Below are 27506 nucleotides of genomic sequence, written 5' to 3'. Positions count from 1 at the left end.
CTCTTGTAGGTTTATTAGGACCGAGGGCAGGAACACTCAAGTGTCTTAATTATTTCCTGAGTCTACATACAGGACCAGCTATGTAATTTGCCATCCCATATAAAATGAAAATGGGGGCCCTGGTTCAAACAGCAGTAAATAAGTTCCACAAAGGTACTAAAATAAAAAGCTTTTCTCTTTTGTTCACTGTCTCTCCCTCCCCGATCCTCCCTCCACCTGTCCTGGTGTTTCTAATTTGCTATTTAATGTCAGGTTCCCCTGGGCCCAGGGCTACTGGCAGGCTGAGTGCAGACCTTACAGGCTCCCTAGGGGGCAGTCTCCTTGGCAGCAGGCATGCACGGGGCACAGCAGCTGCCAGGTTCCCTTCCCTGGCGAGACCAGCAATGTCCCCTTCCCATAGGCCAGTTGCCCTCACCCACAGGAATGGGAGAACATCAAAGGTATTGCAATCTTCGTGCCACGACGTGGTAGGTATCTAGATTTGGGGAGGGGTGAGAGGTTTGCCCCGAGGCCAGGGTGTTTCTACTCTGGGGTGAGGTCAGCTGCCTGAGCCACCACCGAGTGCACTGTGCCCAACTCTGATCCTTCCCATGCCCTAGCCAAGGCTCCCACCAGGAACGGGGGTGCCAGTGGTTGCTGGGCAGGAAGGCAGGCCAGGTAAGGCCCAACGCACCAAGGTGGGGGGAGTGGGTGGCTCAAGCTGGTCCCTGGGAGGCAGGGAGTCATCAGAAGTGGGGGACAGTGCATGAGCCAAGGCTCCAAGCCTCTGGTGCATGCCCCATTGTCCCACTGGATTTCACTTATGAAACACAAATTCAAAGATTAAATTCTTAAGAACTTCATGATGGCGACTACAGAGCATTAAACCCCAAATGTGGGGCTCTTTAGAGCACAGGGCTCTGTGTGCCTCCACTGGTCCTGTGCCCATGAAGTGGGCCCTCCCTGTTTCAGCAGCAATTTTGTAAATATGCCTGGGGCCCCTGGGGTTCTTGGAGATCCTTTCAGGGTATCTGTGAGGTCAAAACTACTTTCATAATAACAGGAGGACAATACTTGCCTTTTTCGCTCTCATTCTCTCAGGAGTGTACAGTGAGGTTTTCCAAAGGCTGCCTGACAGTGTGATCCTGTAACAGATTGAACTCAGAAGCAGAGAATTCAGCTGTCTTCTATTAAGTCAGACATTAAAGAGATTTTCAAAAATGTAAAACAATACTATCTTCTCACTAATTTCTATTGTAGAAAATATAGTTATTTTAAATAAAAATGTTACCTGTCATTATTTTAAATTTTTAATATTTATTTCTATATAGTCCTTTTTGTTGTTATTTTTAAGTGAATGAAGATATTTAAAATTTTCCAGTTTAAATTTCCAACACAACAAATATCGATAGATAGACCCACATAAACAAAAGCTGTTGGGGTGCTCAATACTTTCTTTAATGAATAAATTTTAAAAATTGAAGTAAAATTCATGACACAAAATTAACCATTTTAAAGTGCATAATTTGGTGGCATTTAGTCCACTGTGTTGTGCGACCATGACCTCTATTTAGTTCTAAGACATTTTCTTTCATCACCTCAAATGGAAACTCTGTACTCATTAAACAGTCACTCCCCATTCTTCCCTCCCCTCAGGCCCTGGTAACTGCTAGTCTGCTTTCTGTCTCTATGGATTTGCCTATTTTGGACGTTTCATATAAACGGAATTATCCAATCTGTGACCTTCCTTTCACTTATCATAATGTTTTTGAGGTTCACCCACACGATAGCATGTATCAGCACTTCATTCCTTTTTATGATTGAATAATGTTCCATTGTATGATATGACATATTTTTTTTATTCATTCATCATTTGATGGGTATTTGGGTTGTTTCCACCTTTTAGCTACTGTGAACATTCATGTACAAGTATTTCTTGGAATACATGTTTTTAATTTCTTGGGGTATGATACCTAAGAGTAGAAGTTCTGGGTCAAATGATAATTTTATGCTTACTGTTTTGAGGAAGTGACAAAGTGGTGACTTTCTTGTTTGTTTTTTTGACAAAGTGTTTTTTACAGCAGCTGCATCATTTTACAGTCCCATCGGCAATGTATGAGGGTTCCAATTTCTCCACATCCTCAACACTTGTTATTTTCCTTTTTTTTTTTAAAAAATTGTAGTTATCCTAGTGGGTGTGAAGTGGTATCTCATTTGTAGTATTGATTTGCATTTCCATAATGATTAATGATGAGCATCTTTTCATATATTTACTGGCCATTTGTATATCTTCTTTGGAGAAATGTCTATTCAAACCCTTTGCTCGTTTTTAAATTGGGTTGTCTTTTTGTTGTAGGGTTCTAAGAGTTCTTTATATATTCTGGATACTAGACCTTTATCAGATATATGTTTTATAAATATTTTCTCCCATTTTGTAAGTTGTATTCTTACTTTCTTGTTAGTACATTGTTTTAAATGAATTTTTATTGGAATATAGTTGATTTCTTAGTAGTATCTTTTGATGTACAAAAGTTTAAAATTTTGTTTACCTATTTATTTATTATTGAAGTATAGTTGATTTACAATATTATGTTAGTTTCAGGTATACAGCATAGTGATTCAGTATTTTTACAGATTATACTTCATTAAATGTTATTACAAGATAATAGCTATAATCCCCTGTACTATACAATATATGTTTTTTGCTTATCTACTTTATACACAGTAGTTTGTATCTTTTAGTCCCCTACCCCTAACTTGCCCTTCCCCTTTCCCTCTCTCCTCTGGTAACCACTAGTTTGTTTTTTACATCTGTGCGAAAAGCTTTTAATTTTGATTAAATCAATTTGCCTAGTTTTTTTTTGTTGTTGTTTATGTTTTTGGTGTCATTTCTAAGAATCTCTTGCCAAATCCAAAGCATGAAGATTTACCCCTATGTTTTTTTATAAGAGTTTTATAATTTTATGTATCATTGTAAATCAAATATTCTTCAATTAAAAAAAGTTTTATAATTTTAGCTCTTACATTTAGGTCTATGATCCATTTTGATTAATTATTATATATGGTATGAGGTAGAGTACTAACTTCATTCTTTTGCATGTGGATATCCAGTTGTCCCAGCACCATTTGTTGAAATGACTATTCTTTCCACCATTGAATGGTCTTGGCACTTTTGTTGAAAATCAATTAATCATAGATTTTTTGACTTATTTCTGGACTCTCTATTCTATTCTAATTATTTATATATCTATCCCTATGCCAGTACCACACTGTCTTGATTCCTGTAGCTTTATAGTAAGTTTTGAAATTGGGAAATGTGAGTCCTCCAACTTTGTTTTTCTTTTTCAAGGTTGTTTTGGCTATTCAGAGCCCCTTGCAATTCCTTATTAATTTTATAATCAGTGTGTCAATTTCTGCAAAAACAAAAAAAAAGTCATTTGAATCTTTGTAGGGATTACATTGACTGTGTAGATTGTAATGGGTAGTATTGCCATCTTAAAGGTATTAAGTCTTTTAATCCATGATCCCAGAACGTCTTTCCATTTATTTAGATCTTTATTTTTTTTCAGCAATGTTTTGTAGTTTTCAGTGCACAAGTCTTGCACCAACTTGGCTAAATTTATTCCTAACTGTTTTTATTATTTTTGATGCTATTACAAATGGAATTGTTTAAAAAAATTTTATTTTCAGATTGCTTGTTCCTAATATATAGAAATATAGCTGGTTTCTGAGTGTTGATCTTAGATCCTCCAACTTTGCTGAATTCATTATCTCAGATTTTTGTGTGTGTATTTTTTGAGATATTCTATATACAGGATCATATTATCTGTTAATTTTACTTCTTCCTTTCCAATTTGGATTCCTTTATTTCTTTTTCTTGACAAATGGCTCTGGCTAGGACTTCCTGTATAGTGTTGTTGACCAGCAGTGGTGAAAGTAGACATCCTTGTCTTGTTCCTGATATTAGGGGAAAGTCTTTAGTCTTTTATTATTGAGTATGTTAGCTGTGGGTTTGTTGAGTGTTCTTATCATGAAGGGCCCAATAATTTTTAAGAATGTTGGGAATTCCCTGGTGGTCCAGTGGCTAGGACTCTGCCTTTCACTGCCGAGGGCCCAGGTTCAATCCCTGGTCAGGGAACTAGGATCTCACAAGCCACGGGGCATGGCAAAAAAAAAAAAAGGATTGTAAAGGGGTCCTGCTGGTATAGAATATTAGTTAAGAGCAAGAGCTTTGTAATCAGTCTAGGTCATTTGAATCACAGCTTGGCCACTTACTTGCTTCATGACCTGCTTGGACAATTTATTTAACGGTGTGCTCCAGTTTCCTTATTTGGAAAATGGAGATTTATTTATAACAGTGACATGATCTACCTCAGAGTGGTAAGTGAGGATTACATGACTACTCATTAAAACAGCGCCTGAGGTGGAGTAAATGATCAATACATATTGGCAATTATTCAAAGAACTGAACCAATTTAAATGTTCCCTGGCAATTTCCATTCTGCTAAAGTCTACACCACATAGATTTAATAATTTGACTTTGCTTTTGATTATTTAATAGATGGTGCTTCATTTTTCAAATTTACATTTCTGTAACTACTGTAGAGGCTGAAGAGTTTTCAAATTTTTATCACAGTTGTGATTTTCCCCTTTTTAATCTATTTTAAATCTCCATTTGTACTTTATTATTAGCGGTCTCACATATTAGTTTGATGCAGTCAAGTATAAGATAAATAACTAAAATTAGTCCAGTTTACACCACGTTATCAAGGCTGTTGTCGTGTTCATAAAAATAATATTAGGGCTCCAAGGACATTGAAGAGCTGGAATTATCTGGCCCACATATTTTGAATCTTTGAAATAAGCCATGGAGACTGAGCACAGTTGCTGTGATTCTGCTGCAGCGATATAAATATGACCTTCCATGAAAAAGCATGTTATGGCCAGAAGTGAAATTCAAAGCAGCAGGCTGGTTTTCAGAGTCCACATCATTAGAATAGGCTGCCTCTCTGGTTACAGCAAAGTAAATATAGACCAGGCTTATTATATGAACACATTTCATTTAACTTTGCCCATCTCTATTGATTTCCCAATTCAGTTTCAACAGAAACTGGATCAACCCAGTTATAAGTAGGTCTGCTTATTCTTTTCCCATCCGCCTCGGACATTTCCGTTCTTCCCAAGGCTAAGTTTTCCACCTTTGCTCTTCAGTTCATTCCCTTACTATCCTGCTGTTCTGTCTCTTGCTTTTCTTTCTGGTGACTTCAAACTCTCCTCTTCCACCAGCACCTTTTCCTGGTACCCACAAATATGTAAATATTTCCCCTAACAGGAAAGAGGTCCTCAACCCCATGTCAGCCTCAAAGTGTCCCCCTTTCTTCTTCCTTCCTATCACAGTATTCACTCTGCTTTCTTATTTCTGGCCACTCCTCAAGCAACAATAGGATGGCTTTGGCCACCACTCCTCTGAGCACCTCTAAGGCTGCTGGAGATCTCCTAACTGCTAAATCTTTGTCATTTCATTTTTTTTAAGATTTTTTTTTGATGTGGACCATTTTTTAAAGTCTTTATTGTATTTGTTACAATATTGCTTCTGTTTTATGCTTTGGTTTTTTGGCCACGAGGCATGTGGGATCTTATCTCCCCGGCCAGGGATCGAACCCACACCCTCTGCATTGGAAGGCGAAGTCCTAACCACTGGACCATTTTCACTGGGTGTGATGGTTGACTCCTAACTCTTTGACACTCTCCTTGCCTGGGTCTGTGATATATTTTTATGATTTTTCACCTTTCTAACTTTTCCTTTTCATTTTCCTGCATGATGAGCTCCTCTTCTGTCTCCACCCTTAACCGTTGGTTTACTCAGGATGCCATTCTTGGCGCCCTTTTTTTCCCCCTCCACCCACATATTCTGCATGATCTCTCCTGTTCCCATGATTTCAGCTAATGCAGGTGATTCTCAAATCTATATTTTCATCTCTGATCATTCTTATAAGCATAATACTTGTTTTAGATATCCAAACGTCTACTAGAAATCTCCTCCTGGAGTCCCACAAATGCATCAAACTGAGCTGACATCTCCTTTGCCGGAAGCTCCTTCAGATCCTTATGTGTTAATTGCTGCTAACTTAAAAAACCCAGCTGAAATCCTGGCACTCAAGTGGAAAGAATGTCTGGCTGTCTGATTTTAGCCTCTTGTTTCAACAGATCACAACATACAGAATGCAACACAGTTGTGTTCTTTATTTCTCAGTTTATAAAATTTGATTTTATTTGGGCAGCAACAAGCACAAGGAAGGAGGACCCTGTCTCCAGGCCTCTGAGAAAAACCATGATAGGTTTCCATATATCTCAGTGTACCTTCGTCCCCTGAGTTCCCCTGTCCCTTTCCTTCTCCCCAGCTAGCTGCCACTCCTAAATTCTTCTCTGCTTCGTGCCTCTCACATCCTGTTAATCAACAAGCTCTGTAGATTCTATTCCTAGTCTCTCCTTTCTACTCTCACTGTAGCTGCCCTAGTTCAAGACACCTTTGTTTTCTTATTTATTTATTTGTTTGTTTTTGTTTTGGGCTGTGTTGGTTCTTCGTTGCTGCATGCAGGCTTTCTCTAGTTGCGGCAAGAGGGGGCTACTCTTTGTTGTGGTGCACAGGCTTCTCATTGCGGTGGCTTCTCTTGCTGGGGAGCACAGGCTCCAGGCGCACGGGCTTCAGTAGTTGTGGCACACAGGCTCAGTAGTTGTGGCTCGCGGGCTCTAGAGCACAGGCTCAGTAGTTGTGGCGTACAGGCTTTGTTGCTCCATGGCATGTGGGATCTTCCCGGACCAGGGCTCGAACCCATGTCCCCTGCATTGGCAGGCGGATTCTCAACCACTGCACCACCAGGGAAGCCCGACGCCTTCGTTTTTCTTGCTTGGATTATTGCTCCTCTTATCCCTTTGCCTCCTGTTTCATTCCCCTTCACCTCAAACCCTGCACACCTATTAGAATAATCTTCTAAAATGGCCAAACTGAACATGTCCCTCTCCATCTTAAAAATTTCACTTGTCTACCCCGGGGGTACCCCAAGGAGGCTGGCACTTCCTAGATCGTGCTATGGTATTTTAGCCTCCGTTCCATTCCATATGTGGTAGGTAACTTCCTTCCGAAATGCCCTCTCTGCCTTGGTCCTCCAGAGATTACTTCCTCTGAGACGCCTTGGTTGAATTAATGATTCCTTCCCTGGGGCAACTTTCATCTTTATTATTATTGTCCTTCTCAAATACAGCTGTGACTGTGATCATTTTTTTATAGGCCTGAGTCCTCTGTAGACTGTGAATGGGTTGGTCACTTATTTACACTTTCCTTTTTTATAACCACAGTGCCTAGTAGAATATGTGGTACATCATCTTTATTCAATAAATAAATGTGTATTGAATGAATGTTTTAAATGTGATTGTTTGGATAGGGAATTCAGTGAGCTCTCCAGTACTTGGAGGCTGATTATAAAACATACAGCTTCTCTTTTTTTTGCGGTACGCGGGCCTCTCACTGTTGTGGCCTCTCCCGTTGCGGAGCACAGGCTCCGGGCGCACAGGCTCCGGGTGCGCAGGCTCAGTGGCCATGGCTCACGGGCCCAGCCGCTCCGCGGCATGTGGGATCTTCCCAGACCGGGGCACGAACCCGTGTCCCCCGCATCGGCAGGCGGACCCTCAACCACTGCGCCACCAGGGAAGCCCAATATACAGCTTCTTTAGTCCTCATTCTGTAACTCCTTCCCACTTCTCCTTTCTGCTTCCTGCCTATATGTCATTTCTTTTCTACACTAGACATCAGGCAGGTGGTGAACCAATGAGTGAGGAGTGAATATGACAGTTGGGACAGTCAGTTTTACCGTAAACAGAATTCTTATTGTCTGATTATTCATTAGTCAAGACCCCACCGTTTGAGTTTATGTAAAGTAGCAGAAGTCAACAGCCTTCCAACATATTCACTAACAAACCAGTCAATAATGAAATCAGTCCCCACTGGACTAGCCAGAGTTTACCTCTGCCATTGAGTCAATGGCTTTTTTTAGTAGCCAGTCATCCTTTCCAGGATTGTGGGGTTGCAGAATTTCATGAAGTTGATTAAAGGGATGTTGGAGAATGGCTTATTCACAAATGAAAATTTGATTATAAAACCAGTTAACAAATGAAGCAAATAAGAGACAAGGATAAAAATGTGTTAAGTTCTTCAAAGAAGGTGATTTGAATATCAAAGGACTAAGAACTGCCTTTGGAGGAATTCCCTGGCGGTCCAGTGGTTAGGACTCCACGCTTTCACTGCAGGAGGCAAGGGTTCAATCCCTGATCGGGGAACTAAGATCCCACATGCTTCGCAGTGCGGCCTTAAAAAAAAGAACTGCCTTTGGAAAAATGACTAATCTCTTGAATACTTATGCAAAGACACCTGTTTTGGATCTTGATGTGAAGCTCAAAAATGATATTAATGTTGTGCATTATGTCATCATACTTCTTTTATTTACTGATTTATTTTTATCAAAGTTATACATCTGTTTAATAAAAATAGATGTATGTGGCTTGAAATGAAAACCAGAATCCCTTTCCCTTCTTTTCCCCATCCCTGAATTCTGCCCCTGAAGGCAACATCTTCTAATGCCTGCTTTTGCCCCATATTTCTAAATAACATGTTTACACTGGAATTTCTTGATTTTTTTCAGGTTTGGATGTTATCTATTGACTTTCTACTATAGAAGATGAGGCCGTTTGCTTAGTTTTCTATTTCCTCTCACTACTTCAAAGTCTCTGGAGTTTTTCATATTTTAATACCTTCAAACATACTAGGTAACCTAATAGTTACATCTTTTTCTAGAGACAGTTCTCCTGGAGTTGCCTCCCTTCTGCCCTAAACTGGACTGCTTGTTCTCCAGGCCTGCTCCTGCACAGTTGTCACCCCATCTTCCTGGGGGATCCCTCAGCCCCGTTCATGGGCTGGAGCTCCTGTTTCCTGAATCCCACATCTTCTTCTACATTGTATGCTCCCTTGTATCAGTGGAACACATTCTCCAGTAGCTTTCTGAGAAAAGGCTCAAGGGAGGTAGATTTTTTGAGACCTTGCATTTCTGAAAATGCCTTTTTATTTTCACCTCTTGCTTGAGAGTTTAATTTTTTTGAGTTAAAGTCCTGAGCTATCTGGACTAGATAATCTGAAAACTTTCCCACTTAAAAACACCTAAATGGGAGGACTTCCCTGGTGGTCCAGCAGTTAAGACTACGCTCCCAATGCAGGGGGCCAGAGTTCGATCCCTGGTCAAGGAACTAGATCCCACATGCCACAACTGAAGATCCCTCATGTGGCAGTGAAGATCCTGCATGCCACAACTAAAGACGCAGCACAGCCAAATAAATAAATAAAAATAAAATAAAAACACCTAAATGCTGGATACAATATAACAGGAGCACTTAAACATGTAGCCTAGACTGCAAGAAAGTAAGTGAAATTCCCAGAGGCTAAAACTAAAGTCTGGGACCTGGAGTCAGTGAGAAATGCAGTGCCTACAGCTCCAGGGAGGTTGTCATTTCAATAACCTGGAAACCTGGTTTTTATGTCTACACTAGTCTAGGCGACCTGGCTTTGAGTTCACTGGATGCAGAACATTGAAACTGACATCCTGCAGAGAGCTGGGACCTTTAAAGGAGACATAACCGGTGATGAAAGTGTGAACTAGCAAAAAATGTCCCACCACAAAAGGGTCTAAAGACAAAGATCATAGGTCATGTCCTGAGCTCAGAGTAGTGGGGGAAGCTCTCCCTTGTAAAACTGTAGCCATTCTATACCATTGTTTGAGATCTGAATTTCTTCTGCCAGAATATTCTGGGGGAAATTATTGACCTTTCCCATCTGATTCTTCTTATGATCAATTGCATCTTTTCCTGACATCTGATTTGGATTTGAAGATACTCTCTGTCTCCAGCCATGGATTAGGGCAGTGTTTCTCAGAGGGTAGACTGGAGACAACTTTGAGAACTTCTGGATTAGAGCCAATCTCACCGACTCTTGGGAAGGACCTTTGCTTTCAAAGCTCATCAGGTCAATGAAGAAACTTGCAGGAAACTGACCCTGGACTGAACAAGTGTAAAGAAGCTCCAAACAACATGCACACCTTGACCTGGCTGTTTTGTGTTTAAGTACTGCCACCTGGAGAAACTCTTGATGTGTGCACAGGAGAGAATCACAGGATGTTCATTACAGCATTGTTTATAGAAGTGAAAAATTAAAAACAATTCTGAGATCTATTAGTGGAGGAATGAAAAATAAATTGTGGTATGGTCATACAGTAGAATGCTCTAGCAGTGAAAATGAATGAACAAGTGTATAGAAATCAGTGGATTTCAAAAACTCAATGTTAAGTGAAAAAAATATGTAAGAATATTATCATTTATGTAAATTTTATAAAATAACTATATATTGTTTACATGTATAGAGACATATATAAATAAAGACTGGATATGCCCCAGTTACAGGGTAGTGATTACTTCTAGAGATGGAGGGAGAGGAATGGGACTGGGAAGGGGATTTCAATTTCAATTTTATTTAAAAAAAAAAGACTTTGAAACACCTTCTTCTCTGTCAGCCCCTCTCAATTTTTGTAGCTGTGATTCTTACAGGGTAAAGGTTTACAATATTTACATTTTGTTTTGTAACTGTTTTCCAGTTATTTCAAAAATAGAAAACTTTTTTTTTTGGCTGCACCACGGATCTCAGTTCCCCGACCAAGGATCGAACCCATGCTCTCTGTAGTGGAAGCGTGGAGTCTCAACTACTGCCCCACCAGGGAAGTCCCTAGAAAACTTTTAAATACCATAGTTTTGTGACATGTAAATATTAGTCACTAAAGAAACAATTCGTGTGATTGAAGCCAGAGAATATTAATAAATGTAAATCCTCATGTCATTTAAACATTGTTAGTCCAGGGAGATCCATTCAATCATCCCAACGTGATCAATTCTTTTGATTTCTTGCTGGCTTTTTTCACTTCCTTGGGGTTTCAGTTTCTTGTATTCCATGCTGTCTTTTCTTGAACTTTTAAAAAAATTTTGCTGGAAAATATACTGGCATAATCTGTCATCTAGGATGCATGGATAGTAAATGTTCTTGCATATCTGAAAATGCCTTATTACTGCCTTCACAAATTACTGGCAGTGTGGCAGGGTTTAGAATTCTAGGTCCGAGACTGGTTTCCTTGCTAACTGTGAAGATACTACTCTGTTTTCCAGGATTCAATGTTGTTAATGTTAGATGACAGTTCTGTGTCTTGTTCTTTAGTAGGAAATTCCAAAGATTTTAGGATTTCTTGTTTACATGTACAATTATAAAATTTTACCAGGATGTGTCTATCTAGATTTTAATTCAATTCAACAAATATTTACTGATGCCCGCTAAAGGCCAGGCACTGTTCAAGGTGCTAGGTTCACTGGACAATGAACAAATCAGACAAAGATTCCCGCCTTCCTGGAGCTGACAATTTAGCAAGGGAGACAGGCTGAAAATAACATGCATATTTCTTATGCATGGATAAGAAAATTACATAGTATGCCAGAAGGTGAAATATGCTATGGGAAAAAGGAATGAGTAGATCAGTGTAAAGGGTTCTGGGAATGCTGGTGGGGAGAGCTTAGTCTTTTTTCTTTAATTTTGTTCAGTGGGCTTTTTCAGTCTTGAAGACTTGTGTATTTCTTGAGCTTAAGAAGATATTGTTTTGTTACTTCTTTGCTATTTTCTCTCCTCTATTTTCTCCATTCTTTGCTAATAAGACAGGTGCAGGACCTCTTGGGTCCCTGCTTCACGCTCTTATATTTTCTGCCTCTTTATTTTTCTTGCTCTATATTATGTGAGATTCCTTGATTGTAGATTAACTGCTTGGTCTTTAGCTGTGTCCAAATTATTATTTCAGCCCATGAATTGAATTTTCCCTACTGCAATCCCATTTTTAATTTCCTAGAACTTTTTCTTGTTCTTTGTTCCTTTCTGTTAGCCACTTCTGACCATTTCTCAACTGCAATGCCTCTGAGGATGTTAATTGCAATTTTTATAAAGTTCTCTCTTCTTTCTTAAATTGTCTCTGTTTCCGCCAAGGTCAGTTTTTCTATTGGTTCAACCTGGGCCTTCTCTTTCATGCTGCTGATTTTCCTAATATATTTAGCAACCTTGGTTTTCTGCTTATAGTTATGAATAAAGGTCTATGTTAAGCAGTGTGGGTAGCTTTCCTGAACATCTTGGCAGATTTGTTGGTCCCTGTCAGACCTCTCCCCTGGCTGACAGAATTGTCTGAGAGTTCTATGCATGTGGGGTTTCAGAAGATAGACACCTTTTTAGGGTACCAGGATAAGAGGGAAGTAGTCAAGTTAGAGACCCTCACAGTTGTCCAAGTGGGTTTTATTCTGGGGGCAGAGCCCTTTAGAATTTCTAACAGGGTTCTGCTTAGTTCTCAGGCCCTCCTACTGGCCCCCTCAGACATCTTCTGAACAGATTTCCCTCTTTCTTTAGAGAGCAGGTTTTTTGATTAATGATGAGGGAGAATGCCATTGCTTTCACCTACTACGTTTTCGTGCCAGGAGAGAAGGAAGGGCTGACTATCTGAGCTGTCCACAATACTGCTCCTCAATGCTCGTCCAAACCCTTCCTACTCTGCATTTATTGACTCTGAACTTGGACCTGCTCCTTATCTCCCTTGGGAAGAATTTTGGTGTCTCAGGTTTAAATTGCCTCTGTTTTTTCTCCACTACTGCTTCCTATTTGTCCGTTATCCATGACTGCATAACAAACCACCTCAAACTTTAATGGCTTAAAGCATCAAAAATGTCTCATTTTTCATGCTTCTGTGGGTTGACCATGCAGCTCTTTTGCTTTATGTGGTGTTGACGTTGGGATGGCTGGGTGGTCAAAACTAACCTTCTTTCATGTTTGGTGCTGGCTGCTGGCTGGGATCTCAGCTTGGGCTGTCAGCCAGGGGCCTTGGTTCTTCTCCGTGTTGTCCTTTCCACATGGCTGCTTGGGCCTCCTTACAGCATGGTGGCTGGTTCCAAGAAAGAGCACCATAAGAGGACAGACTCTAATGGGCAAAAGCTCTTATAAGCTTTTGTTTAAATTATGCTTCCTAATGTCCCATTGGCCAGAGCAAGCTAGCCACCTGCCAAGTCCAGAGTCAGTGTGGTAGGGAACTACAAAGGGCACAAATACTAAGAAGTGTGGTTCAGGACACCAGCAAAGTAACAGCTACCACAATCTTCTATGTATCCTTCAGATTTCAGGTCTACTAGGAGTACTCTTTCCTATTTCAAGCACTGTATTGCTTAGTCTTTTTAAAAAATGTATTTATTGGCCAGTTAATTATGTTAACTATTCTTATGTTAACTACTTTTACTTTAACTCTTGAATCAGAGGTTGAAAAGGTATCTAGAGGGGAAAAGTAAATGTCAAGGAAGTCCCTCAACCTCCCCTCCAATGGGTTCTGTCTAACCCAAACCCTGACATGTGAGGTCTTTTTTGTTATACCTCAGGAGGGTCTGAACAATGCAGCAACCTCGGGTTTGTTTGTCCCATGCTCATCCTTTTCATGCAAGAGTGTCAAATTACCCTCCATTTGTTTGTCTGTCAAACCATAATGCTCTGTCCTTACTTATCCACTCAGAATGTTTCTTCTTTCTTGCCAGCCACTGTAATTTCAAACTCTCTGTTGCTTCATTTGTATTAAGATGTTACTATATGAAATAATATTCACAGAACATCGCCTGAAGGATATTCATGAATACCCTTTGATCAGAGCTGGCAGATCGATTTAAGTTGGCAAGTGAGAAGAAGCCTATTGGTGATGTCCAATCTCCATGGGAGAAGGTTTCATTGATCATTGGTGAATGATCAATGAAACCCATTGATGCTCTGGGCTTGGACTGGAAGTGGTGGTGTGCTTGCCGGGAAGGTATTTCCGCCTCTGCCCCCAGATATCGTAAAATTTATCACCGAACCAAACCAAACCTTCTGAGGGCTGCTTATCTGTGAGGAATTATTTTGGCTCCTTTGCACTGAGTGACTCTTGGCAATATGCCAGCCACCTGCACTGAAGACATACTGAGAGACAACTGTTCAGAATTAGATTTCTATATTTATTGTAGGAATGTTGCTGAGGACATACTATATGACATGGTGTTCCCTTTAAGAGGAGCCATGAGAGAGATCTTCTGAGCCTATGATCTGTTTTTATCTTACGGACACTGTGACTGTTATAACATTATGTTTCCCTCTTTGCTTTGATTGCTAGGAAACCCAGGGCAATGGTGCAGATCTCATCTAGCAACTGCACAAGACTTTTTGACAAACATTTTACATACTAACTTTACCTCTCCCTTCAGTTAGCATTTATTGAGCACCTGCTCTATGCCTGGCACTACCCAAAAATATCCATGTTAATCATTGTAGCATATTAAGACAGTCAGGGCGCTTGTGGCCAAAGACAAACCCTGTGTTTAATGTGACTTAGTGTTTAGGATAACTTAATGTTTCTTTGAGTGGATTGGTCACTCTCTGGTCCCTTCTCGGGACAAGACCCTGGTAATGTACCCACTAAGATATGTACCCTTGCCCTGGTCACTCTCAGGTCATTTTTTTTCTGTCTCTATACACCCCACAGAGCAATCTGTTTGTCCCATTTACGTTTGCCTAGAGTGTTCAGCCTTTCCAAAGAACACAATCACAACTTTTATCAGAAGGATAAAAAAAGGGGAAAAAAGGGGAGAGGGAAGAGGGGAGGGGACAAATTAGAGGTATGGCATTAACAGATACAAACTACTATATATAAAATAGATAAGCAACAAGCACTTACTGAATAGCACAGGGAAATGTACCCGGTATCTTGTAATAACCTGTAATGGAAAAGAATCTGCAAAAATTACTGAATCACTATGCTGTACACCTGAAAGTAACACAATGTTGTAAATCAACTATACTTCAATAAGGAAAAAAAGGAAAGAAAAAAAGAAGGAAGAAAAATAGTGGAAAACTGAAGCATGTGAAAGGGGAAGATGCCACTGGGGCTGGGTACTAACGAGTGAACACAGGGCTGACTTCTACACTCTTCCAGAACAGCCTCACTGTGCTCCCTCAGTTCCTGCCCAGCAGTATTCTTCCTTAGTTCCTACTTCCTATGTGACCAGGTTCTCTGATGTTTTGCTTTCACTTCCCCTCCATGGCAGAAGCAGACACGGTCAGGGGCCCTTCCGTGTAATTCCAGATTTGTCAATTCTTTTGAACCAATACACCGAAAACTGTCTTTCTCATCAGGGAATGGGCAGAGTACAGACCTCTGTGTGTCTATTTTTGCTTCCAGGAAGCTTGGAGTCAAATTTCACAGCTACAATATTAGCCTTCACGGCTTGCAAGATGGATGGTCCTAAAAAAACAAAAACCGAAAATCAAAAAACAAATTTATTGTCTGAATGCCTTTTATTTTAAGTCATACCCAACCCTTTTTCAAGAGGAGGGGCAACTTAATAATTACTGATTTGCATAGAGCAGAACTCCAGAACTCAGCCTCCTAAAGCAATGAGTCAACTGGCCAAATTTGTAGGGTGTCCACCCACCATTTCTAAGGTGCCCGATGTGGTGCTTTGCTGCTGGTCAGCTGTGGCATAATGGGTATAGTGACTTAAAGTCAGCAAATCTGAATTTAAGTGCACCCTCTCTTAGCCCTTTGACCTTGGGCAAGTTGCCTCACCTCTTTGAGCCCCAGTGTCTTCATCCATAAATGGCTCCATACTCTTCAGAGAACTGCTGTGAAGATTATAGGATAATGTTGATGGAATTCCTTTATAATTTACAGAGTACTGCAGTGCTGGAGAATGAGATTATATTCACTGGGTTTGTGCCCTCCCCAGAAACCTGCGGAGGGTTTCTTCACCACTACAAGCATTCTGACCACTCATATTTTCAGCATTAAGACAAATTGTTGTCAACAAAATAATATAATCTCCAACATGCATACCAAAGTACCCCAAAGCTTTGCCATGGCCCTTGGGTCCCTGGCAGACTCCTAGGGAGCAGCTCACAGGTGTGGGATGTTGGATGCTTCTGCCATTGAGTTCAGATGCCCTTGGGCTGCTCTGCTGATGGAAATGCTCACCAGCCCCTCTCAGGTGGCCTCTGTTACCATTCTCTTTGACTCTACCCTCTTCCTGGACATTGAATTCATTTCCTTGATTTTTAAGCCACACCTCTTGGCCGGTGACCCTCAAATCTGTATCTGCAGCCTGTGCTTCTCTTGGTGCCAAAGACCAGTATCCCCAACTGCCTATGGGACGGCTCCTCCTGGGAGCCCCATGGGTACTAGAAACCCAACGTATCCAAAGCCAAACTCATCCTCAAGCCCCCTTCTCCCAGCTCTCTCCTCTTACAATTCCTATCCAGATCTTTCACATCTGCCCCCTCCTCTTCCCTCTCATTGCCATCACTTTGGTTCAGGTCCTCAGCATCTCTTGCTAGGATAAGCCTCCCATCTGGACTTCCTGCCTCCTACCTCTCCTCTTTCTAAACCATGGTCCACATCAGCTGCCAGGCAGATCTTTGAAGATGCTACTCTGGGGAATTCCCCTGCAGGCCAGTAGTTCGGACTCCGTGCTTTCACTGCCGCAGCCCAGGGTTCAATCCCTGGTCAGGGAACAAAGATCCCACAAGCCTTGTGGCAGGGCCCCCCTCCTCCAAAAAAGTGACTCTGATTAAGTCAGCCTCTCCTCCTACTCATAAATCTTAAATGCTCCCTGCCCTTGAGGTTTTCTGAGACTGAATCCCCGATCACCTCTCCATTGCCACTTCCCACCAGCCCCCCTCATGCACGAGTGTTTCCAACCAGAGCAAACAGCTTGAAGTTCATTGACTGGCATGCTCTCTCTTACATTTCTGGCTTTCACATGTGTTGTTTCCATTTTCTGGAAAACCCCACCAGTCCTTGCCTGCTTATCCAGCTTCTACTTGTTCTGCAAGGCTGGTCTAAAGCCTCAACTCCTCTCTGAAGCTTTTCTTGACTCCTTCAGACAAGATTGGTGATTCCTACAGCAATTTGTACATAAATCTTTTATCACCTTGCATGCTAATTGTTTACATGTGTTTTTCCCACACTAGACTGTGGTCTTTTTGGGCGAAATGTGTTTGATTCATCTTTGTGTGACCACTTCTTAGAACAATGCTGGAAACATGGTAGACTCTCTGAGGATGTTTGAGTCCTCTTGTTAGTGATTTAATTGTCACACCCATTCCTAAAGTAGCAGAGAGCATAACCGAAGCCAGCTTGATAAGATAGGAGGAATACATATAGAACTGTGAAGTCCAAAACAGAAGCCACTGGCCACAGGTAGCTATTAAGCACTTGAAATGTGACTAGCCTGAAATGAGTTATACTGTAAAATACACACAAAATTGCAAAGCCTTAGTATTAAAAAAAAAAAAGAATGTAAAGTTTCCCATTAACACCTTTGACATTGATGACCATTGAAATGATCATCTTTTGGACATATCGTGTTAAATAAAATATATTATTAAAATTAATTTCACCTCTGTCTTTTTACTTTTCTAATGTGGTTACTAGAAAATTTAAAACTACACATGCGGTTCACACTTGTGGCTTGCATTATATTTCCGTCAGACTATGATGATCTAGAGCGTTCATTCTGTGAACAAATGTTTCTCGAGTACCTGCTCCATACAGGTGTTAGTCTAGGTGATGGAAATAGAATGGTAAACAAGATAGATAAGGTTCTTGACCTCAGGGAGCTTATATCATAATGGAGAGAGGGACACAGAACAGGAAGCAGACGTGTAAACAAGATGATTTTGGACAGTATAAGTAAAGTACCATGAAGAAAGCAAAGCAGGGTGCTTGATAGAGAGGGTGGAGGAGGCACAGGAGGGCGGCCAGGTAAGGTCTTCTAGAGCAGGTGAGGTCAGAGGCAGGGAGACAGGGGAGGAGGCTGGCACATGGAAGATAGTAGAGACCTGAACTGAGACAGCAATGGTACAGATAGGGAGACAGACTTGAGAGATATTTGGGAAGTAACAGGAGGACTGTGGTAATCATAGGAGTTCGGGATTGGCCAGAACCGATGCGGACTGCCAGTTTTCTGGATCACCAGGTGAATGGTGGTGCCACCAGATGAGATAAAGCTGGAGTGGTCTTGCGGCAGACGAGGAATTCCATTTTGGCCATGTTGAGGGTGAGGTGTCCGTGGAATGCCAGGGAGCAGCGCTAAAGGGAGACATCAGTGCTACGAATGATAAAATGGGATCTATTAGCACAGACACGGTCATTAAAACCCAGCATGGATGGGACGAAGTGAGAGAGTGGCATGGACATATATACACTACCAAATGTAAAATGGATAGATGGTGGGAAGCAGCCGCATAGCACAAGGAGATCAGCTCGGTGCTTTGTGACCACCTAGAGGGGTGGGATAGGGAGGGTGGGAGTGAGACGCAAGAGGGAGGGAGATGTGGGGATATATGTATATGCATAGCTGATTCACTTTGTTATAAAGCAGAAACTAACACACCATTGTAAAGCAATTATACTCCAATAAAGATGTTAAAAAAAAGTTTTAAAGGGGATAAAAACAACAACAATAACAACAACAACCCAGCATGGATGGGAAAGGAAAGAGAGAAGATGGCAAATGGAGAGGACACACAGGTCAAGGGTGCAGTTTTCTAAACTGGATCATACACGAGCATGTGTCTAGGTTGAGGGGAAGGACCCAGGGTGGCTAGAGGGGTTCACGGTATAAGAGAGAAGGCAAGATTGATTCGGCAAGGTTTGGCTGGTGATGGAGGGGTTGGGCTGGCCTGGGAGACTGGCTGGGAGGAGAGAAGGGGTCTCCGACGAGGTATTTGTCCTCCGGGAGGAGGAAAGAGTTTAAGGAGCTGGTAAAGGTTAGGAGTAGCTGTGGAAGGGGATGATGTCCAGGTCACAGGTAAGGACATCACTTGGGGAAGCTTTGGATGTGTCACAGTTTGGGCCAAGGCTTTATCATTATGTCTTCAGAGTTTGAGAAGCCTCCAAGAAGCGCTGGGATAGAGGATTGGGAAAGCTGGCTTTTGAAAAGTTGAGTGGCCCTGGGGCAGCTCAGAGCCTCTTTGCCACTCTTTTCTCTCACCTCTAAAACGAGCTGCTGCTGTCTTCAGCTTGTTAGCAGGTGTAAGGTCACTAAGTACATGTGCTTCCCTTGGTTGCTTGAGCTGTCCTCTGTCTGAAACTCACTTCCCTTCCCTTTCCCAGCCAGTAGAGGACTCCAGGCTCTGTCCCAGGGGCTGTCTGAGGCCGCCCGGCAGCAAGGTCAAGCAGCCAGGGCAGGCTTGGCCCGCATTATTCTCTGTAACGAGTGGGCGTCTGTCTGTCTGTCTTACAGCAGTGTGAGGGCAGAGTCCTTGGCTTCCTTGTACTCTGTATGAACTAGGGCAGGCTGTCTGGTGGTAAGCTGGCTTCCAGGAACGCTACCTGTAAGAGAAATGAATAGCGTTCTAGTCTCTTAAATCGTATTCCTCGGAGTGTCAGCTCCAAGTAAAAATGGGAATTGCAGGTGATAGCAGTGTACTGATTAGTACTGGGCACGCACTTCATGCCTATTAACTCAGTGAATCCCACAATCACACTGACGTGGGTTATTCCCATTTGGTAGAGAAGGGAAAAGACACAGAGAGGTTAAGTACTTGACCGAGGTCGACATCTGGTGAGTGAGCAGACGGGGTTTAAACCGGAATTCGGACTCGGCGTAGGAGCACTGCTCGCTGCCGGTTGTTGGCTGCTCCGGTGGAGAGGTTCCAAGGTTTCGGGATCATTTATCCCTTCCTATCCCCGGCCCGAGTGTTCCCCACGTGGATGATCTCGCGGGCTCTTCCCGCTCTGACACCCCCGGGTCTGGCTCCACCCTCTGCCTGCCCGCAGTTCGGCCCAGACACTCTTCAGAGCCTCTCTCGTCGATGACAAGCTCCCGGCTGCGCCCAGGGCCGGGGCCCCGCGCCCACCTCCAGGTCCGCCGCCTTCCCGCAGAGCGCGCGCCTCCGGGGACACCTGTCCCCGGTCAGGGGGCTGTCGCCGCTCCTCGGCGCCGCCCGGCGCTCGCGGTGGAGCCCCAGCAGCCCTGGGCGGGAGGACGGCAGGGGGCCTCCCGGGCCTGTGCACCTGCCCTGCTTACCAGGAGGCTGCGGGCGGGCGAGCCGTGGGGGCGCTGCTGAGGGCGCAGCGCGGGGGGCGCGCTGGGCGGGGCGCCTTGAAGGGCGCGGCCGAGGGGCGCGGGCGCAGCCGGAAGCTGGGGCGGGGCGCCCGCGCGGGATGCGGTGAAGGGCAAGCGGCGCGGCGGCGGTGGCGATGAGTGCCTCGGCGGCCACAGGGGTCTTCGTGCTGTCCCTCTCGGCCATCCCGGTCACCTACGTCTTCAACCACCTGGCGGCCCAGCACGAGTGAGTGGGTGCGCGCGGCGGGGGTCGGCGCGTCAGGAGCCCCAGCAACTTTTCAGAGGGGGCCGAGCCGCAAACTGCAGGGCAGCGGTTCGCCGGCCTCCAGGGCTCCCCGCGGGCGGCCGGAGGAGGGGAGGCGCCCGGAGTCGTGCGGGCCGGGGTCCTCGCTTAGGCTGGCATCCCTGACATTCGGCGCAATTCTGGGGGCAAGTGCTGGGCGTCCGCTCTGTGCCCGCCCCGTGCCAGGTATCCGGGGTTACAGAGGTCAATAAGGCAATGCCCCTAACCTTCAAGTGCCCAGGGGCAGGGGTGGGGCGGTACACACACCGACAACTTGGGAGCTTGGTCTTATCTCAGGCTGTGCCTTGTTCGTTTCGCATTTCTCAGGAACGTTTCCATGTATGCACACACGCATACTTGTCATTTCGTATTAATTTTAGAAACTGTTGTGAATGACTAGCAGAAATAGCCCAGAACGAACAAACAAAGACCTGGGTTCTAGGCCTGGCTTTGGCACTAACCGTGGGGCCCGGCCTCAGTTCTCCTGTCTGTCAAATGGCCTATATTTGCATCCTATTGTCGGGATCCAAAAAGCCGTAAGGGCGCGGTGTTGTGTAGGATGGGCAGCGAGGCAGAGAGGCAGGGCAGTTCCATGCTAAGGAAATGGGTGGGGCTGAAGGAGGCCGCATATGGATTTGGTTCAAAGCCCTGCCTCTCCTCTGTGAGGGATCCCTGGCCAAGCAATGGGCACCAGTCAGCAGCCAGCCCGCTCCAGCAGTGGGAAAGGTGCCAGACAGACCCCCGGGCCTGCTGATGTTTCTTGCTATCTGCGGGGAAGAGGAAGTAAACCTGTTATGTTTCCCACAGGAGTTGGTGCTAAGGAAATTGCATCAGTCTGTATGCTGCAGACACCCTCCAGACCTGCAGGCTGTAGAGAAGTGTCTGCCCACAGGGCGGTGACTTGCTCCTCTCTTGTTCCTGGGGCCACCACTTGCTGACAGCCTTATCCAGATGGCACCCATCCATACTGAGTGCTCCCTAGGCATGGGCGGTGACAGCCCTTGGTCTGACCCAGTCTTGGGGCACAACTCCTGGAAGAAGCATCTCTGGGCAGTGAATGTCACATGTCTGTGAATATAGTGCATGGAGGACCCTGCCCTCCTAAAATGGCATTATGGACAGTTCAGCAAATATTTATTGAGTACATATTCTATGCTTGGCACTGTTCCAGGTGCTGGGGAAATAGCTATGAACAAACCACAAGAGATTGGGGAGGCATGTGTTGAGATAGACATCAGCACAGAAAATGGGGCGACATGAGAGTGATGGGGGGGACTGGTGGTCAGGGAAGGCTTCTTGGAGGAGGTGACTTGAGCTGCAGGAGGTGGCCACAGGAAGATCTGGGGACAGAGCTTTCCAGGTAGGGGAACAGGGAGCAGTGCAGGGAGAGGGATGTGGCTGGGTGCTGGGATATTTGGGAGGGAGGGCAGTGCAGCTTGTTGAAGGATCCCATGGCATGGAGAGGATCTGAGGATGACTGAGATTTTGGCCTCAGCCTCTGGGAGGATGGTGATGGCATTTACTGAACACATGGTGAATTATGTATTGCTGTGTATTGTTGAGCACATTGCTAAGCCCTGCAGAGTTTGGAATAATTGGTTCCAACCATTCTTCCTGTCCTCCTGCAGGTTAAAATCCCAGTAGCCTTTGATTCCTCCTTCTTCTTTCTCCACTCCTTCCCTCCAGCCCTCCCACTGTCTCCTTCCCCCTAATTCCCCGGGCTGGGCTAGCGTGTTTCCTCCTTCCTGTTCCCCTGGCACTGGCCCTCTCTGGCCCAGCCCATGGCAAAGCCTCCCACGGGAGGTCCCCTTCCCGCCCCAGTGCCCTGTGCATTTCTGCCTCAGCCCACCAGCCCAGCCCACTGTGCTGGTGCTTCAGCCACACGGGACTGTTCTGTGCCCCTGGGACACTCCTTAACTTTCCCACCTCCTCGCCATTGCTCACACTGTTCCCTCTGATGGGGATGCCTTCCTCCCTGTAGCTGACTGTTGAAGCCACACCTGGGCTTTATGGCCCAGAGGAAAGTGCCACCTCTTCCTCTTCCAGGTCCCTCCAAGCAGATGTGATCTCTCCCTCCTCTGAGCCCGGCTGGGTTGTGCTCTTCCCACAAGAGTTACTTTCCTGTGGTCAGAACTTACCTTCTCAGGCCATAGCTCCCCTTAGTATTGTCCTGCCCAGCACGGGGCCTCGTGCCTAGTGGGCATCCCGTTAAGTTTGCATTAGTTGACTTAGTTGAAGCTTCCTTCCCACCAGACCTTTTACAAAAGCCTGAAAAACAGAAAAATCAGATTAAGTCGAGGAGTCAGAAAAGGGTGGGATCTCTCTCTCTGTCACACACAAATACACACACACACACAAACGCACACGCACACACAAACACTCTGCTCATACTCACCCATACATGACCCCGCTCAGTAGCTGTCTGTTCATGGAAGGGCATCAGTAACTCCCCGCTCCCCATCCCAAAACACACACACATTCCAAGACTAACAACATTTCCACCCTTGGGTTAGTGGCAGCCCTTATCCCTCCCCCCACACCCCGAGTCCCTGCTGGATCCATTTCTCCCTGTTCTGAGCAGGCCCTGCACTTGGCTGTCACTGGGAGACACAGGTGATCTGTTGCCCCAGTTTCTCTTCATTTTTTGCTCCTCCCCCAGAGGTGGAGAGTGTGAGAGGACACCGTGAACCAGTTCACACTGCTCTCTCATAGTCCAGAAGAGGACCAGCTGTGTGACAGTGCTGGCTGCGAGCCTAGGTCCTTGGTAGGAGCAGGGATGGGAGTTGTCTCCTGGCCACTACCTGTCTCAGGCTGTGATTAAAATGTCCGTCAGCTTACATCACACACCTATCCTCTTCCCTCTTCACCGGATGCTTCAGCCCAGCATCATGTTCCTGACCCACATTAGCTTCCTCTTCCATCCTCTCCTCTTTTGTCTCATCCCTACAGGAGGAGCCTGGAGCATCCACTGATGTGTACCGCTAGAAACCTCCTATTTCAGTTTCTTACCTGGTCACTGACATGGTCATCCTCATTCTTGTCATAGAACTATGTCATCCATTCACCATCCGTCCGTCCACCCATCCATCCACCGTCCATTGTCCATCCGTCCGTCCATCCATTCATCCATTCACCATCCATCATCCATTCCTCCACCCACCACCCATCGTCTGTCATCCATCCAACTATCCATCCATCTGTCCATCCATCTACCATCCATCCATCCCATTTCTCCTTCCTTTCTTCCTCTCCCTTTCCTTCCCTCCCTCATTCATCCATCAATTCCTGAACACCTTAAAAGAGGTCCCGAGGCAGACTTTCTGTGCATACTCATCCAGGTTTCTTGGAAAAGGTTGCACGTTCCCATACCCCGCCCCTGAAGTATTCTGATTCTGTAGGTCTAGGGTGGCATTTGGAAATCTGGGCACTGCTGATGCCCAGAGCCCACTCCTTTACTCTTAAGTGGGTCCTGGGGCCAGGTGCTGGGGACACAGCTTTCCTGGACCTGGGGCCAGTCTCCTTGGGGTCCATCTACCTGCAAGGAGTTGGATCACTTCCTGACTGACCTCTCTGACATTAGGGGCAGATTTCTGACTGGTGCCTAGCACCCATTCCAGCTGTAGGTGTGTGGAGTGAACTTCAGCATAAGTTCGTCCCTCAGATATTAGTAGGTATTGGTGGGCTGTGAAGGATACTTTCCAGAAGTCCCGGGGCATGTGGCAAACGTTATCCAGAAATCCTCTGTGATGGTGTGGAGGGCTCTTGGCTAAGGAGTGGTGCTTGCAGCCTCTCTCAAGGGCTACTGAGGAGTGGAGCAGGCCATGGGAGTGGGCCAGGTGGTGCTTTGTCTAGAACTGGATGCCTTGTTGGTGTGGAGGAGTGAGAGAGAGAACATCTCTTAGGACTGGAGGTAGCCTTCTGGGTGAGGAAGCTCAGAGCCTATTGAGATAGGTTCCCCCCATGTAGACAGGGGTCTCTTTTTCATCCACAGTGCCTGGCACAGAGGGGTGTGCAAGGCATTTTCCCTCAATATATCTTTTAATGAATTAAAAAACAGATGATGAAATGACATGATGTTCCTAAGGTCACACAGGGAGTGGCAGAGTAGGTACTAGACTCCAGGTCCCTTGACTGCTAACTCCACCAAGTCTCGTGCCCTAGTGCTGTCCTGCTGAGGAGGGGCTTTGTTCCCCAGTCTCCTTGGTGCCACGCCCTTTCCCAGGAGAAAGACCAGGGGCTGTGCCCAACCTAGCCTCACCCTGGCTTCCTGGGCATGGGGTTGCATGTTGGCTTGGCTTCCTGGGTGTTGGGGTGCTGGCATCATTCTGGCTTTAGGCCCGGCCTAGGCTCTTCCCTCCTTGGATTGGCCTCGTCCTCTGGCCCCTTTGATTATACGCACAGCCTGTGGCTTGTCTACCGAGAAGGTGTATGTAGTTGTGACTCCTGTGTGTTCCCTGGAGCTCGGTCTGAGGGTTTCCAGCTGGCCCTGAGAGAGGAGGCAGATTCAGTGGTTAGACCTGTCAGACACTGGGAAGAGGGCTTGGAGGAGCAGGTGGACAGAGGCAGCGGGACAGCAGCAGAGGGCGCTTGGACACATGGTTCACCCAGGTGGGCAGGATGACAGGAGAGTGAGGACCTAGTACCTCCGGTCCCTGAAAGTCACAGGGGCAGCCCAGAGGGGCCCAAGTGCTGCGGATAAACTTCATGAACTCCACAGTGCTTGAGGGATAGGCAGAGGCAGAGCTGTGAGAGAATGCATTCAATAGCCAGGGAATTCCATACACCAGTGTGTTTATTTTGATAAGTGACCACCTCCCTGTTCTGGTCGTTGCAGTTCCTGGACAATTGTAGGGGTGGCTGCCCTCATCCTGTTCCTGGTAGCCCTGTTGGCTCGTGTCCTGGTCAAAAGGAAACCACCCCGGGACCCACTGTTCTATGGTATGTCTCCATGGGAGGGAAACACTTTGTGTCCACTTAAGAGCACAACACTGGGGCCTCAGTCTCTTTCCCTCTGTGGTTGTGAATACTCTGAGCCCCCTGGTAAAGCGGCGGGAAGAGTGGGAGTATTTTTGTTTTCCTGTAAGCTAAAGTCTCTCCCAGGCTGTGGACCCCACCCTGTCACAGCTGGGAGCCTGGTGGAGGGAAGGTCACTGCCAGGGCCAGGCAGGACACCCCTCCGTTCCTCTCCCCTGTCCCCAGCCATGCTCTGACCTCTGACCTCGGCTCTTTTACCAGCTCCTTCCTGGCTTCCTGCCTTCAGCTTGCTGTTTGCAGCGCCCTCCACCTGGCATGGAACGTAGCCATATGGAGCCTCAGTTTGCACATTTGTGTAATGAGGAAAATAATAGTATCAATACTTAGCATGGAGGGTTGGTACCAACATTAGATACTAGTTGTAAAGTACTTAGACCACTGCCTGGCAAGTACGCTTGTATGTTAAAGGAATAAAAACACCACTGATTGAGCACCTGTGGTGTGCCTGGTGTGACTCTGACCGCATTAGCAGTATCATTTTATTTAATCCTCACAACAAACGTCCTCCCTGCACAGATGAAGAATCTGGCTCAGAGGGTGCTAAGAAACGTGGTCAAGGTCACAGTTAGTGAGACAGCACTGACCCGCACAATTTCTCCCAACTTGCATGTAAAAAATGCTGAAGCTTAGAGAAATGATGTAACTTACCTAAGACCTGACAGCCAGTCAGGAGATGAGCTGGGCCTGTCTGAGTTCAAGGCCCCACTCCACCTGCCTTTGATCTGGCCTCTGCCCCCCTCTGCAGACTGGTCTCCTGCTGCCGTCTTCCCCCGACCCCCTCCACACTCCGTGGAGCCCACGCTTAGCTGCGCTCATGTCTCTCCCAACTCCTCAGGGTGGAGGACCCTTGCTCCTACCCCCTCAGCCCTCTGTCCTCATGTCTGTCACTGCAGCCACAGGGCCAGACTGGAGGGCAGAGAATGTCCTTGCCATCTCTGACCCAGCGTCTGACACTCCTGTTGGCATCGGCGATTGTTGGTAGAATAGCCGAATGAGCATGTGCTGAAGGCTTCCTCTCCTGGGAGACACACAGTGGCTGATCACCTGATGGCTCATCGCTGTCAGCGGGATCTGGACCACAGGCCTGCACAGAGGCCCGGGGAGGCAGGGTCTCCAGGGCCGGGCACGCGTGGGCCTTCTGCTCCTTCTGGGGAAGATGTAAACGCAGACTCAGGGCAAGGCCAGCTTCCCTTCTCTGTGAGTTAACCTTCCCCTCTCTCCTCTCCGTTTCTTTTTTCACAGCTGTTTGGATACTCATCATCAGATTTTTCTACCATCCAGGCCCATCACATAGTTTGACACCGATTTGTTACAACTTGAACGTGCAGCTTTATTGACAAACTGCCACACACTAAATTTGACCACTCACTGTTTAAAAAGTATTATTCCTAAGCTGTTTGTTGCTGGTAGTTTTCAGCCCGTTGAGGAGATTCTCACAACCTTAGTGAGATTCTCTAAGATGCTACGGCTTTCCTTCTTTAACATTCATCGGTTCCATCTCGTATCCATTTTTTAAAAAAATCACTGGCCTTTCTTCTTAAAGCCACTGTCACTTGCACGTCAGCCGCTGTCTGTCTTTCGGATCTCCAGTGTGGGATAAAGCAAGTGCGTTGGACACACTGTGAGGCAGACTGCTTGGTAACCATTGAGATGAATGATCTCTTTTGAGTCCATGTTTTAAACCTGGGGGTCACCTCTGTGCTTCCTTGGCCACTGGTTAATGGTTTTGTTCCCGCTACCCAGGTGGGATGCAGATGTGGCCCTGGCAGCCACGTGTAGGAAGTGGAGGATGGGTGGGGCAGGCTGGTAGAATCCTCTGGGACAGTCAGTGGGTGACTTTGTCACTCGCTACTCCCTGGGTCGGGGGGTGTCCTCTCCCAGCTCCACAACACGGGCAGAGATCCAGCTGCATGCACAGGAGGTACGTTCTTTTAGTCCATATTGACAACGTCCACAGTATCTT

General features: G+C 45.6%; 1 protein-coding gene and 1 pseudogene across 5 annotated transcripts in view; one reads left to right on the top strand and one right to left on the bottom strand.

Annotated features, from left to right (window-relative positions):
- Positions 1-263: 263 nt before the first annotated feature.
- LOC111164741 (uncharacterized) overlaps positions 264-27506 on the bottom strand; it is a 43055-nt pseudogene continuing 15812 nt past the window's right edge. Inside the window, exon 3 of the transcript XR_016391986.1 lies at positions 264-27506. The product of XR_016391986.1 is annotated as an uncharacterized LOC111164741 (transcript).
- The window catches only part of TM6SF1 (transmembrane 6 superfamily member 1), a 26594-nt gene continuing 18810 nt past the window's right edge, over positions 19723-27506 (top strand). The window contains exons 1-2 of one of the 4 annotated variants that reach the window (XM_022554589.3): positions 19723-20452; positions 25344-25447. In XM_022554589.3, coding sequence (XP_022410297.1) covers positions 20361-20452; positions 25344-25447 — 196 coding nt within the window. In that variant the 5' untranslated portion in view covers positions 19723-20360. The remainder of the gene's footprint in view (positions 20453-25343; positions 25448-27506) is intronic. The other 3 variants (XM_089906715.1, XM_022554584.3, XM_022554586.3) reach the window with 3 other exon arrangements.

Source organism: Delphinapterus leucas, chromosome 2 (assembly GCF_059928025.1).
Source record: "Delphinapterus leucas isolate spDelLeu-1000000601 "Yukka" chromosome 2, BTC_Dleu_Yukka2, whole genome shotgun sequence".
NCBI lineage: Eukaryota > Metazoa > Chordata > Mammalia > Artiodactyla > Monodontidae > Delphinapterus > Delphinapterus leucas.
The sequence above is the reverse complement of the archived record's forward strand: the minus strand, read 5'-3'. Positions and strand labels throughout refer to the sequence as shown.